This window comes from Procambarus clarkii, chromosome 62 (assembly GCF_040958095.1).
Source record: "Procambarus clarkii isolate CNS0578487 chromosome 62, FALCON_Pclarkii_2.0, whole genome shotgun sequence".
Taxonomy (NCBI): Eukaryota; Metazoa; Arthropoda; class Malacostraca; order Decapoda; family Cambaridae; genus Procambarus; species Procambarus clarkii.
In genome coordinates this window covers 23,739,820-23,754,090 of record NC_091211.1, presented here as the reverse complement: position 1 = coordinate 23,754,090, position 14,271 = coordinate 23,739,820, and the positions used below count along the sequence as shown (strand labels likewise).

Genomic DNA, 14,271 nt, shown 5'->3' with positions numbered 1-14,271 from the left:
TTGCAGTATCCTGTAAAACATATATGACAATGGTATTTTATAGAACAAAGCCACAAGAGCCTTTATGAGGGTTCGAACATATGCGCCGAGTGTTTCCGGACGTGCTCTAATCAACCGGAACACTCGGCGCAACACTCCTGTTAACTTAAAATATAATAGTCTGTATATTATAATCACTTACTTGAATCTATACCTGTAGTGTGATTTACATTAATAAATGAGAACTACTGTACATCCAGCATGCATTAATAAAAACCATATAATAAAGGAATATAAAAACCAACAAAATGTGTATGACAGCTATATATTTGACAGTGACTTCAATGACTAGGCTGTCAATCCTGTTAAAATAATCACATTTGTTCTAAGCTCTACCCACATTAACAGGATAACAAACATAACCACTCAACAGTCTAACAAAAAATAATGTCTTGTATAAATGCATAAAAGGTATTTCATTTTTTAATTCAAAGGTCTATGAATTAAAAAAGCCTTTAAAATTATGCAGGATTTTTCCTCTGCTATAATGGTTTTGAAAGATGAACGATTAAACTGCAGTATGGAGCAAAAGTATTTTATATAATCGTCATTTGCTTATTATACATCATTTTACCTATCAAAGGTGATATTAACCTGTTAAATATATCAACACAACATTACCTATCCAAAATGTTGAGATATTATGTCCAAAGGATGGATAAACTACTTAAAACTGCAAAATATCCATAATTTGTTGTAGGCATTTCATCCAATGCACAAAAAAGATTCAATAAGGCATAAAAAGTAATTTAAATCAATTATACTTTTTACAGAATATTCATCTTTTGTTGCTTAACACAGGATAAGACTTCAATATCAAATTTTCCCATCATCATATATGATGCACCATTGCAATGATAGAATGAATCAGACAATACATGGCCACCATGCAGGGATACAATGTGATATCGGAATGAAGGAATGTCACAAGTGCCTACAAAGACCCAATAGAAAGGACTAGAAATGTTTTGTGCCCACCAAGGCATCAAGTGACCCAGACTGCACAGAAGTTAGTAGTTCATTTACAAAATTCATATCTTAACAGAATGAAAATAATGAAACATGAATAGCTACCATTTTGAGTTAACTGCCTTAGTTAAGACCGAGGTCCAGATATCATATTTCATTACATGTATTTTTAATCTTGCAATAATTAATGCTTTATACAAAATATTCTTTGGCATTAAAAAAGGTCTTTTGTCGTGAGATTCGAGAGCATCTGTGCTTCAGTGTTATTATTGATAGCATTCAATGGCACTGAAATGTTAGGAATTGAAGAGATTCCACAACATTGGAATAAAATAACAACAGTTTATGGATAATTAAGATGAAACGTTTTGTTATAATACATTCTAATGGTATTTTATAATTGCCAAAATACAAATTATCTTGAAAGTAACTACATTAATTTCAGTGCATGCTTTTACTATATAATTTATAAAATACATGAAACACCAAGTCAATATTAAGACCTTCAGATGGCAGTACCCGCTTTTGATCTGCTTTGCACTAACATAAGTGTATAATGTCAAGATACAGTACAGAGTTACAGAATCTATCTCTAGCCTCTTTACATCGAATCTATTACTGTACTATTTTCTGAAACTCAAGACACCCTCACTCCAATGTTATGGGTAGATATTAAACTTTCCTGACAATCAAAAAATGTAAAAACTACAAAAGCAGGAAAGTCCAAAAAAAAAAGGAAACAGCAAGGGTTCTTTAATTTGTCAATGACATGGATGACGATACTCTCTCTTATTAATTATTGTTATGACGGTAAACACACACTTTAATTGCACCAGTACTTCTAAGGATATTGTCTTCATACACTGTTTGAACCAGGGTAGTACAGTATTTCAAATGCCATTTTTTTTATGCCTAAAATGGATTTTGATTTCAAGAGAAGGGAGAACTGGAATGCTAGCATATACACCCCCGTCAGATGTTTACAGTACAATAATAACCTACACAATATCACACCAATAAATATTAAGTATGTTAAACACTGACCCTGCAATCCTGTATGACTCACATTATCAAAATTAGTTAAACAAGTTCAATAAAGTAACAATATCTGTAAGAGCTTATGAAGTAACCAAATTATATAGTCACTTGTCTCAAAAAGGTACAGTACTGTACAGTAAAACATAAATCTGAATGTTCAAGACTCAGTATTACTCAGTAGTCAGTTTTTATAGTGTTCAGAATAAATCTCTTCCCCTGTTAAGATAGACCTTTTATTAACACCAAACGGTTGAGATACTGTATTCAGTAACCAGTACAGTATAGCGATATCTCAATTATCCAGAATTTAGTTCAACAGTTGAACACATTATTTTTTTTTATCCAGTTAATGTAATGTCCCACAACAATGTTATATCACTGGAACACATTAAGAAAATACTGTAATCTGGATAATTGAACCAGCACTGTTCAGTATTTAAAAAAAAAATAATTCACTAAAACTTATTAATTTAACATTTATAATATTTCATAATGCCCAAATAAGGTGTGGCACATTCAATCTTGGATTTTTTACAGCTCATATTTTAAATAAATGTCGTTTTCTTCAAAATTTGCTACATTCACAGAAGAAATTTTCTTCTAATAATATGCTATTTCCAGAAACTTCATTTACTAAATGTTTGTCTATTCATAACAGAATCTTAAATACTGTATACAGAGCAAAAATCCTAATACAAACACAACAATGAATAAAATCTCCACTAAAGTTTCATATAAATACTGTATCAAGTCCTGTTAAAACAAAACCTTTTGGATTCTTAGTAATTTTCAAGTAGCGCTCCTCGGGAACTGCAGACCATCCTCCTCCTCTTGATTATTTCTGAAAAAAAGTGAATGCCAGATACTCCTACAATACTGTACAACAGTTTTAAGAAAATCCTCAACACTACCCCTCCCCAACTGAAGGTGTCATGTCAAGCTTACTTGTGGATTACAAATATGTATTATTTGAATGTGTTTGTGATAGATTATTGATTATAAAACTATAGGAGACTGTGAACAGCTAGGAGGACTACCAGGAGATTAGACAAAGTCTATATTTATACTGGATGGCTGATTGAGTAACTGGTAATTAGTGGGAGGAGTGAGCCAGTGGTTTGTTCTAGTTGAGGGCAATGGTGTTTGAATTGACTAGGACAGAGGCACTTGGAGGTTTGCAGCAATAACCACTTTAATACCCTTGTTAATGCTGTGTCTTATTAGGTATTAGGTATTCATAGTTGATGTGACGACTTATATTGAATTTTGTAACTAGCTCATCAAGATTGTAACTTGCTTAGCTAAATGAATTGTGGGGTTCAGTCCCTGAGCCCATTATGTGCCTCTGTAACCCTTTCCACTACTGCCCCACAAGATGGGTATGGGGTGCATAATAAATGAACTAAACTAACTAACATATCATAGGTATTCATGTCTAGCTCTAGTGTATATAGTTTTGGGAGAAATTATTATTCATTTAGGCATTGTTAATATCTTGGGTAAAGGCACACAAGTTCACTAATTAAGGTTACTTAGGTTTACTGTTATTCCTTTTACAGTATATGTTTTACCAGGGTGATTGATAAACTGTTGCATATTGTTATTAAGTTTGTGTGCTTTACCCAATATTCTTGTATATTGGATTTGCTGGCATAAAGTAACATGTATCACCCATTGATTTGTAATTAATCACTTTTAAATGAACCATAAAAATTATTACCAGCAGTGTTTTCCTTACCCTTTATAATCAACATTAGACAACAGGCAGTAAAAATAGTACTTATTGAGCAATAAGCTGAATTGGGGATCTGGAGCCTTTAAAACGTAATTACATAATGCTATTAGGGCACAAGGCCATGGCAGGGAAAGGCATGGGGAAAAACTGGAACAACTACATACCAGGAAAGACTCCAAGACACCATACTCGAAGCCCATGCATGCACAAACTTGCTAAAAAGCCTGCAGATATCTCCCACCACACTGTCACTGGAGACCAACACAAAAGGGCAGATTAAATGGCAATATACAACCCCCATTTATTGGGCACAGCCTGTCCACCAAAATGGGTCACAAAGAAACTACTCACTTCAAAAATAAGTGCACCAGAGCCTCTACCCTGCCAAGGAGTCTAAAAGAATACAGTGGTGCCACACTACACAGGGAAAAATGAGAATAGAGTGACTGTGCTTTTAAGAAGAATCCTTGAACCCAACATCTCCCATCTGCAAAAGAAATGAGCAGCAAAGAAGTTGACAAGTGAATCACAAAGAAAACCACAAGAGAGTTGGGCTGAGCTGCAGATGATGACTTGTAGCCGGTCAATATGCTCAACTTTTCCATACAAACCCACTATGCCTGAACCTTGGAGAAGAGCTCCTGGCAGCCAATGATCTTTACATCTGCCAGATGGATATGAACTTTAAGAATGTTTTAACACGTTGCTGCAATAAAGAGGAAACCTGAGCATATAGTTACCAGGAACCCACTTTTCAGGATAATATAAAAGCACAGTCAAGATACTTCCCTGTCAATGGCAGAGAATACTTAAACAGATGTTTGCAAATTTTACAGACATAACAAATTCACAGACCTGAAAGCTGTAGCTTTAAATATTATGATAAATACCTTAAGGGTATTCAAGGAAGACATTTATATATGAAACTAACATAGCAAGAAATCGGCAATGTGAAGTTTTGGTGGCCTGAATACGCCTCGGATTCAGGGGTATTCTGGCCACCACTTTGCTAACAGCTTTACTAAAACTCAAGTCAAATGCACCATGTGTCGACTTTATACAAGAAAAAAATGCACTTCCATATGTATCATATTGCAGAAAATCCCATATTGACTAACTTCTGACCTCCTAGGTTAAGATGCTGAATTCTGTAAATATTGTCCGATTTCTCTGGCTCTAAATTTATGTCTAAATTTACAATCAGCTAAACAGATGCTGGAAATAAATGGACGTCTTTTGATAGATGCTAGGAGTAAAGACTAGAAATAAGCACTTAACTCAGTGCCAAAAAATAATCTTTAATAGAATATTAGACTGTGTTATGGAACTAGGAAGCATAAGTGAATTTAATAATTCATTCAGACAAGGGCCAATGGGAAAATAGACATTCACAGTTTAATGCAAAAAGAAAGCGTTGGCAAAGCCCTAAAAAAAAAACTTCAGTGATTAGTAACTTCACTGGTGGAATGTTAAAAGAAACTTAATTGCTTAATCCCTACTTGACTGAAACACTAAGAGACACAAACTGAGCATAAAATTAAATAAACAAATGTATTACTAGAAAAAGCCAAAACACAAAAATGTCTTCCTTTTGTAATTAAGAAAACCAAAAAATGCAGGACTGATGACTTACCCAAAATTCATTTAGAGCAATGATAGTAGTGTTATGAAGTGAAGGTCCAATAAGTGGGTTCATTTGGTGCATGTAACAACACAACCAGCTGAAAGACATTATAGAGTAAAATGAAGCTGAACACACAATTGCAGAAAGGACAAAAAACTAGGCCTAGGTCCTATAGTCTCAAAGCTGCTCATAATACTTTAACTTATATTTATAAATTGAAATACTGTTTACTGACTTTTTGAGATAGGTTGGTTACTTGCAAGACTGAAGAATGCAGCCAATACAGCTTTAGGAATATGACATTTCTTTGAGAGCAGCTTACTCAATTCAATTTCTTTGTTTATTATGCACCCCATACCCATTCCAAGAGACCACAAATCCTTCTTAATTAACAACATACCATAAAAGAGGAAAAAAAGTGTATTGACATTTTGCAAAATTTATGACAACTTTAATATTAGGTTAAACACAAAAGATATCTGGAGAGAGCAACATTTTTAAACCTTGTGTAAGGGGTACCGCTTCTCGGCCACTTAAACAAATTAACCTTCACGATGCCCAAATCACCATGTGCAATTGATCCTCACAGGTTTTCAATACTGTTTCACCCCTTTTATTGGAGATTCACCAAAATTAACATGTACCGTATATCATTTAACATGTATATCACAGTACCTACCATCCTTTGCAATATTTTATAGATATTGCAATATTCTTCTACATTATAATGTAATAAGAATGGAGACATCTTATGTTGGAATCGTGTACCGAGTACCTCGGGACTATAATCCAGAGTTACGTTACCTGCTGACGCTGGATTAATATACTGTACATGAATATTAAGACACTTTCACAATATCTTAAGAAAGATGGCACTAACATTCTACATAAACTATTATAGTTGAGTGATGACTTGGAAAGTATCCACCTTGCATGTTTAAGATTTTCCAACCTACATACATCAGGTCTTGCATAAACTCCACACACTCAGCATTACCAAAAAATAGGACTGAGTCTACTCTGATGAGACACGTTTAATATTTTAAAAGCCCAGCATTGAATGTAATGAGATTAGTCTTTATGGTAGAGCCCCAATGACTCCATGATGCTTGTTACGATTGCTTGATACTAAAAGGTCACATCTGTTGAGGAAGCTTTGTTTGGCGTACAGGGAACTAGCGCTAGAACCTGGCCTCCTCTCACAGAGGCAGAAGGAACGAGTGACAATTCACCACTCCACCAGGAGAGCATCCAGAAAGTCGGTAAAGACTTAATAACGAAGGGGTTCACAGGAAACAAATCCTCAAAACTGCCAAACAACAATGCACACCATTCACATACACACACAGAAAAAAGAGAGATTCGCTCAAACTAGCTTGAAACTCCTCAGTACCAATTACTATCACCAGGCAGACCAGCCCCAGCCCTCAAGCTGGTTTCCCTGCTCAGTTCTGGAGATCATGAACAACTCAATGATAAACTGTTGAACTTACAGGGTAAGGGGGGGGGGGACAAAAATCCAACGAGGCTCCTCCAGACAGAGGCATTTAAATGCATTCAATGTTGGAGTTTCTGAATGGAATCCCTTGATGGCTCTCTGAAGCTAATTAACCAGAGAGCAAAAATGAAACTTACCAAGGAGGAGGGGGAGAGGTGGCAGGCACTACAACGAAGAGGAGAACCCAGGCTGAGAGACATGGCCTAAAACAAGTCAAAGAAGGGCTTTCCAAGTGCTAGGGTGCTGATCTTTGCAAGCTCCACCCAGGAACTCATCAAAATTGGATCTATTGGCTGTAGGCCATTCAAAACTACCAGTTTGGTTGTTCAGCCTAAGCCTCAAGATCAAGTGTATCACAAGTGTAGAGTTAAGTGTAAACAAGTCTTTGAGAATGTAAGAAGCCCTTACGAAATGCTTCTAGGCGTCGCGTCAGACCAAAAATAAAAATTAATTTTGGAGAGTTGATATTTCAATTGCCCTTGACAGTGAAGAAAAACATAAGAAATATTGAGAAGATTTGTGTTAGAATTATTAATCTTACCTTTTTGGTCATATTCAACAACATATGTTTACAAGAAAGTCTGCTACCAAAATATTATATATGTCATTTATTTTCACAAAGAACAAATGCACATTGACTTACAATAACCAGCAAGATATGGCTGTAATGATCAGGATACACTGCATCAAACTGAAATGAAAACAAGACCAACCATATATTTAAGTACAGTACAATGCTTTATTACCACTCTCAGCATGAATTAGTAAAACATGAAGGCTCAAGTGTAATGCTTTGCAAAGTATATGGAGTTAAAGCAAAGTTATGGTTGACCCTTTTCTCTCCATAACTTTGGTTGTTGCAAAATTGACTATCCATGAAGGTATGAATTTTATATAAAACTTCACTGAACATGAGCCAAGATCAGTAGACCTATGTCTAGGATAGTACAGATTTTCAATGTTCATGTGCTTTACTAAATGGTTTGGATTACATTTGTGCATCATATAAATGCTCTGCAATGCCTGCTGTGCCACAAGAAGAAATGACAAATAAAACTGACTCTCCTTTAAATCATTAATGAGTGTAGACAAGTTTACTTTATACAGCATAATTGCAAATGGAAGATGGCATAGTACAATGTAGAAACTCAAACTTTGCTCCAATTTCCCTGTACTGTATACTAAATTTGTCTATTCTAATCTTTCAGAACATATTCATTACAAACCTTTTTATATAATTATTCAAAGTTTTATAAATATTTTTCACATTTATTGCACAAGTAAATATATATGATGAGCGTTTCTATCTACCACACAAGATGTCGACAAACAGGTTTATCAGGCAAACATTGTGCAGACAATTCTGTAACTATAAATTAGATGTATTTATGTTGTAGTGGTGCTGAGAGAGGGCCCAAAAAATGCTCTAGGCTACGGGAAATTGTAGTTGGCATACAGGCAAATAAATAATGAATGACTACATTAAAGTTTTCTTTATTAACCAAGACCATTATGTCCTCTTCTATCTTCAAGGAGCAACAGCCTAAGTAATCAGAATGCCAACTAGGACAAACATGCAATTAATTCTATAATCAACACCAATTTCTCTAGACATTTATAAGCCTACGTAAAAATGAAAATATTATTAAATAACTAGGAAATTTTGATTCAATGATTTCGTAAACAAAAATCACATCAATGTGTTGCATTTACCTTCTGTTTGGTCCTTTGGGGAGGATGATGGGCAGGACAATGCCCACCAGACCCCAAAAGAGCGTCATTAAAATGACAGGAATCGCTGAAGCCCCCATGGTGTCCAACACAGCTTCTGAACTGTCAATAACAAACGCTACAACCTTATATCTGGGTTGCAAAACTTAGGTCAATTCTATAAAATATTTTACATGTCTTAGGAAGTGGATATTTTGGAAATATAATATTCAAGTAATTAAAAGAATAAATGTGAATATTTATCTATCTATCTTATATTTTTTTTCTAAGTAAACTTTAATTAACCGTAATGTAAAAAGGATTTATAGCTCTATCGATCCTTTCCGTCTCCGGGTGAGAGAGCGATTAATATTTTGCGACAAATTCAAAGCACTTTAGGGCCCTGAAAACGGCTATGCTTCAGTAATATGTATGCTATATTTTGTTTAATTTGCATCATCATACGAAACAATATTGAAACAATATTTTATCCGTCCACATTTTCTAAATTATTATTCGTTTTCTATGATGCACCTAAGGTACCCTACGACAATTTTGGGTTTCATATAAAATGTGTATTCAGGTAAAGGTACGTACATACATTGAAAAGGAGTTACAAACATAATGTTAGATTTATTGATAGAGCTAGTGCATGCAATGCCTTGGCATTAAAGACTTTGGCGGGTAGATTATTCTATATGGGTGTAGCATACTACATTAATTATCTCAAACGTGACAGCTATTTACCACCATAATTACTAATGACACTTGCAATCATATTCGCTACTATTTAATGGCATCGCTTAGGAAAGCCAATTTACCATTTAAATGCCCGTGCCACCTCTTGGGTGGCTTAATCTTCATCAATCAATCGCAGCAGTCAGTTTAAATCCAATATTGATTCAATTACGAACCCTTTGGGCATACCGTTTATCTTCATCAACGCCTGCGACACTCGTCAGCATACGATGCAATACTCGACGAGTCTAGTTCCTACTCACACAAGGCGCTACAGAGCAGACAGATAATTCCGGCCTCGTTCGAGCTACCCACTCTTACACCGTATTCAAGCTTTCCGATCCCACCCTCGTTCGAGCTCTACGCACTCGCCCTCGTTCGAGCTCTACGCACTCGCCCTCCTTCGAGCTCTACGCACTCGCCCTCGTTCGAGCTCTACGCACTCGCCCTCCTTCGAGCTCTACGCACTCGCCCTCCTTCGAGCTCTACGCACTCGCCCTCCTTCGAGCTCGACGCACTCGCCCTCCTTCGAGCTCGACGCACTCGCCCTCCTTCGAGCTCGACGCACTCGCCCTCCTTCGAGCTCGACGCACTCGCCCTCGTTCGAGCTCGACGCACTCGCCCTCGTTCGAGCTCGACGCACTCGCCCTCGTTCGAGCTCGACGCACTCGCCCTCGTTCGAGCTCGACGCACTCGCCCTCGTTCGAGCTCGACGCACTCGCCCTCGTTCGAGCTCGACGCACTCGCCCTCGTTCGAGCTCGACGCACTCGCCCTCGTTCGAGCTCGACGCACTCGCCCTCGTTCGAGCTCGACGCACTCGCCCTCGTTCGAGCTCGACGCACTCGCCCTCGTTCGAGCTCGACGCACTCGCCCTCGTTCGAGCTCGACGCACTCGCCCTCGTTCGAGCTCGACGCACTCGCCCTCGTTCGAGCTCGACGCACTCGCCCTCGTTCGAGCTCGACGCACTCGCCCTCGTTCGAGCTCGACGCACTCGCCCTCGTTCGAGCTCGACGCACTCGCCCTCGTTCGAGCTCGACGCACTCGCCCTCGTTCGAGCTCGACGCACTCGCCCTCGTTCGAGCTCGACGCACTCGCCCTCGTTCGAGCTCGACGCACTCGCCCTCGTTCGAGCTCGACGCACTCGCCCTCGTTCGAGCTCGACGCACTCGCCCTCGTTCGAGCTCGACGCACTCGCCCTCGTTCGAGCTCGACGCACTCGCCCTCGTTCGAGCTCGACGCACTCGCCCTCGTTCGAGCTCGACGCACTCGCCCTCGTTCGAGCTCGACGCACTCGCCCTCGTTCGAGCTCGACGCACTCGCCCTCGTTCGAGCTCGACGCACTCGCCCTCGTTCGAGCTCGACGCACTCGCCCTCGTTCGAGCTCGACGCACTCGCCCTCGTTCGAGCTCGACGCACTCGCCCTCGTTCGAGCTCGACGCACTCGCCCTCGTTCGAGCTCGACGCACTCGCCCTCGTTCGAGCTCGACGCACTCGCCCTCGTTCGAACTCTCTACCACCGGCCTCGCTCACGTTCTCTGCTCACGGCTCCAGGCCTCCCACCATCCTCCTCTTCTCCGGCCACCGTCAGCGATACGTCATACCTGACTCCGTCAGCGCCACGTAACGAACATCTTCATCTCGACCTATCACGACACGTCATCCAACTGCTGTAACCATGACTGTATTAAACAAACATAAACAACCACTATACTCCTTGAATGTTATCACCCTCAGTTATATACGTTACATCGGTTAATTATTTTTATTGATGAAAAAGCATCTCCTGTTTTCTGTCTCGTTGACCTCAAGCGGTTGCCACTTGTGCGAGTTACATTTGACCTTATAAAGAAGTGGTTTGCATTAATATCTTCCAAATTTTTTCTGTGTCATGAAGGTTTCAATGAGATTAGTTCTGTTATGTCTGGTTTGTAGTGTTGTTGTGGCCGTCAACCTTTCCTGGTATGAGAGATGACTTTTGTCGCTTTTCTTTGCCTTGACAATTTTCCAAGACAATTATGGACTTTGATACAGAATTCTAGATAGGTACTTACCAGAGATATGTACAGCCTCCATCAATACCATCACTCTCTAAACCACTACCACCACTACCCTCTCTACCACCACAGCTACCTTCTCCACCACCACCAATATCCCGGCCCCCTATCCACCACCACCCTCTCCACCACCAACATCACCCTCTTCACCACCACGACCTCATCCACGACCTCTTTCTCCACAACCACGACTCCCTCTTCACAACCACGACCCCCCCTCTCCACCACTAACAAAACACTTGAAGCGGGAAATCTCCCAGAAATCCGGAAAACGGCAAACGCAGTCCTAACAATAAATAATAATAATAATAATAATAATAATAATTATAGGGACAGAAAGGAGGAACTAAATTACAGACCATTGTCACTGACAAGTATTCCGTGCAAAGTGCTGGAGAGAGTAATGAGGCTGAATGTAATGGAGCTCCTGCTGAGGACAAGTTTTGTAACCAAAGGGCACCATGACTTTAAAAGGTAAAAGTCCTGACAGACAAAATTGATCGAGTTATATGACAAGCTTACTAAAATAAGATAGGAAAAGAAGCCTTGGTATTGTCCAAGAGTGTCAAAAAACATTGACAATTGCTCCTCACGAAAGACTGGTGTTGTAGGTGAAGGTGAAGAAGCAAGGTGGGATAACTGGGAAGACACTGAATTATGTAAGGGAGTACCTGTAAGACAGAAGACAAAGAGTCACAGTTAGACCCGAAGTTTCGAGCTGGAGGAGTGTAACAAGTGGGGTTCTTCAAGGCTCGGTCCTGGGACCACAACAGTTTTGAAAGTAATTTCCTTAAACAAAAACAAAAAAGTGGACAAATATAAACTTACAGCATAGACACGTTTGTTCATTATCCCCCACAAAAATGTGCTCTTTTAGTTAGCATAATTGTTATTGTGTTCATTCACAGACCTCGACCCGGCGTCATTGTGTGTATAACCGACCAGTTCCTGCCTCCACGCTGCCTCAGCTCTGTGCGAGAGGGGAACAATAGGCAATTATATGCACGAACTGGGTGGATACGCCCTTCATTCTCTTGACAGTCTGGCATTTGTTTTAACTGGGACTCCGATGCCAAAGTGAATCTTAAATGAGTCACTGAAAACAGAGTGATTGTTATCATGTAGGGAACAACAATTCACATCACAATAATAAACTATCATGAAGCAGATTGATGGAGAAAACGACCCAAGAGTTAGGATCCACCAGTCATTAAAAATTACACAACAAGTAGGAGCAGTAGTAAAAAAAAGCCAACTAAACCCCAGGAAAAGTCAAACTAAATTTTGACTTCCCGGAAAAGAAAGTGGTTATTCAACTATACAAATCTCTGGTGCGTTCCCATTTGGACTACTGCATCCAAGCATGGAGACGTTATCTTCAGAAGGACATATCTGACTTGGAGAAAGTTCAATACAGAGCGACAAAAATCATTCCAGAACCAAGTCGAGTCTCATGCCAGGAACGGTTGAGGGCCACAGGGGTACCAACACTGCAAACCAGACTTGACAGGGTTGATCTCATCGAAATTATTAAAATACTGAACAATGGGGGAGACTATTCCAAACCACTTCCAGAAAGGGTCAGATTTAACACAAAAAACGGAACAACGGTTTCAAGCTCAACAAGCCACATTGTAAGGCAGAAAAAAATAATTTTTTTTTTTACCCACGGAGAGGTAAAGAAATACACAGCAGTTTTTTTACCCACCTATAAACCCGTGTAACCGCCTACTCGCCGAAGCAGTAAATGCCAGGACATTACTGCAGTTCAAAGTCCAGTTGGAAAAAAATCATCAGGAAAAATGGGGGATCCTTTGACAAGCCGCTGCCTTCCAATCTCAGTCGAAGCCACTAGAGAGATGGTGGACTTCAGGTAAATCTAGGTTAAATTGGATAAATTAACTGGGACACTGGAACTAGAGTGAATCTTAACTTGGACACTGAAGCTTAAGTTGATCTTGCACTTACGAGTCGTCGTTGGTGAGCTGATCCCGCAGTTCGTCAACTCAACTATTACCTCTACAAGATATTACTGCTGAAGATAGAGTAAATAATAGTAATAATAGTAGTGATAACAATATTAATAGCTAAAGAAGTAATAGCCTTAAAAAATGACTACAACGTCTGCCATCAACACCAACCAAGAGTTGGTAAGCAGCACATAACGATACTGAAAGTTTCAGATTTAAGATTATTGTGGTTTGGACTTCCATTGGTGGTAACTGGAAGCCAGTTAGATTTATTGCGGTTTTCCTAGGCAAACGACTGGTCAATCTCAGGATGCAAATCACAACAGTTGCCTAACTTCTAGGTACACACTTACTTCTAGGTGAGCAGAGGCATCACGAAACACCGAATTAACGTCTCGTTCTGCAGGGGAATGGAGCCCGGATCCTGTTGTTGTGGGGACTTCCAGCCTACTACGATCAACCCATTCCCTTCAAGCCTCGCGCGTCGGTAAAACATTTACAGAGGTGCGACTCGAACAAAGGATGCGAGCGAAGCACTATTCGAAAAAAAAATCAAACATTATCAGTTGGGACCTCGAGTCGGTGTTGAGCCTGTCCTCCGGTGTCGTACAACAGCCCGTCCTCCAGACAAAGACCCAAAAGTGATTGCATCCACCCGCCAAACCCCCTGTTTATGATTGAAAAACAGTTTACACACGACTCACAACTGATTTCGTTCGAACACTTCCGAAACAAGTGCTTCACTGACGAATTTTGTTCGAATTACAACGATGTAAATGCTTCACCCACGTACTACAAATATATATGATCGCCAACAGAACCTAAACACCTAACCTAACCTATGCCTATATATGCATAATATTAATTTACATTTGAGAAAAATCCTTTTTTGAA

General features: G+C 39.5%; 1 protein-coding gene across 4 annotated transcripts; it reads right to left on the bottom strand.

Moving 5' to 3' along the window:
• Positions 1 to 287: 287 nt before the first annotated feature.
• Positions 288 to 13,871, bottom strand: LOC123766525 (V-type proton ATPase subunit e). 4 transcript variants are annotated; one of them, XR_011223536.1, is made up of 6 exons: positions 13,731 to 13,868; positions 8,617 to 8,736; positions 7,547 to 7,594; positions 5,415 to 5,502; positions 3,946 to 4,032; positions 288 to 2,887 (listed from the first exon to the last, which is right to left on the bottom strand). XR_011223536.1 is itself a non-coding variant. In XM_045755745.2 (5 exons), the coding sequence occupies exons 2-5, from the start codon at positions 8,712 to 8,714 to the stop codon at positions 2,882 to 2,884; spliced, it is 240 nt and encodes a 79-aa protein (XP_045611701.1). In that variant the 5' UTR covers positions 8,715 to 8,736; positions 13,731 to 13,859; the 3' UTR covers positions 288 to 2,881. The 4 variants fall into 4 exon arrangements, 3 of the variants coding, with proteins under 3 accessions (XP_045611701.1, XP_069164441.1, XP_069164442.1); XM_045755745.2 differs by lacking the exon at positions 3,946 to 4,032 and having other exon boundaries at positions 13,731 to 13,859; XM_069308340.1 differs by lacking the exon at positions 288 to 2,887 and having other exon boundaries at positions 3,946 to 4,487; positions 13,731 to 13,871.
• Positions 13,872 to 14,271: the final 400 nt, after the last annotated feature.

Excerpts from the sequence above, each read along its gene's own strand:
- LOC123766525 (XM_069308340.1), bottom strand. The coding sequence starts at position 8,714 with ATGGGGGCTTCAGCGATTCCTGTCATTTTAATGACGCTCTTTTGGGGT. Across the intron at positions 7,595-8,616 it reads CCCAAAGGACCAAACAGAAG|TTTGATGCAGTGTATCCTGA; the intron begins GTAAATGCAACA and ends TTTTCATTTCAG. Across the intron at positions 5,503-7,546 it reads GCCATATCTTGCTGGTTATT|CTGGTTGTGTTGTTACATGC; the intron begins GTAAGTCAATGT and ends AATGTCTTTCAG.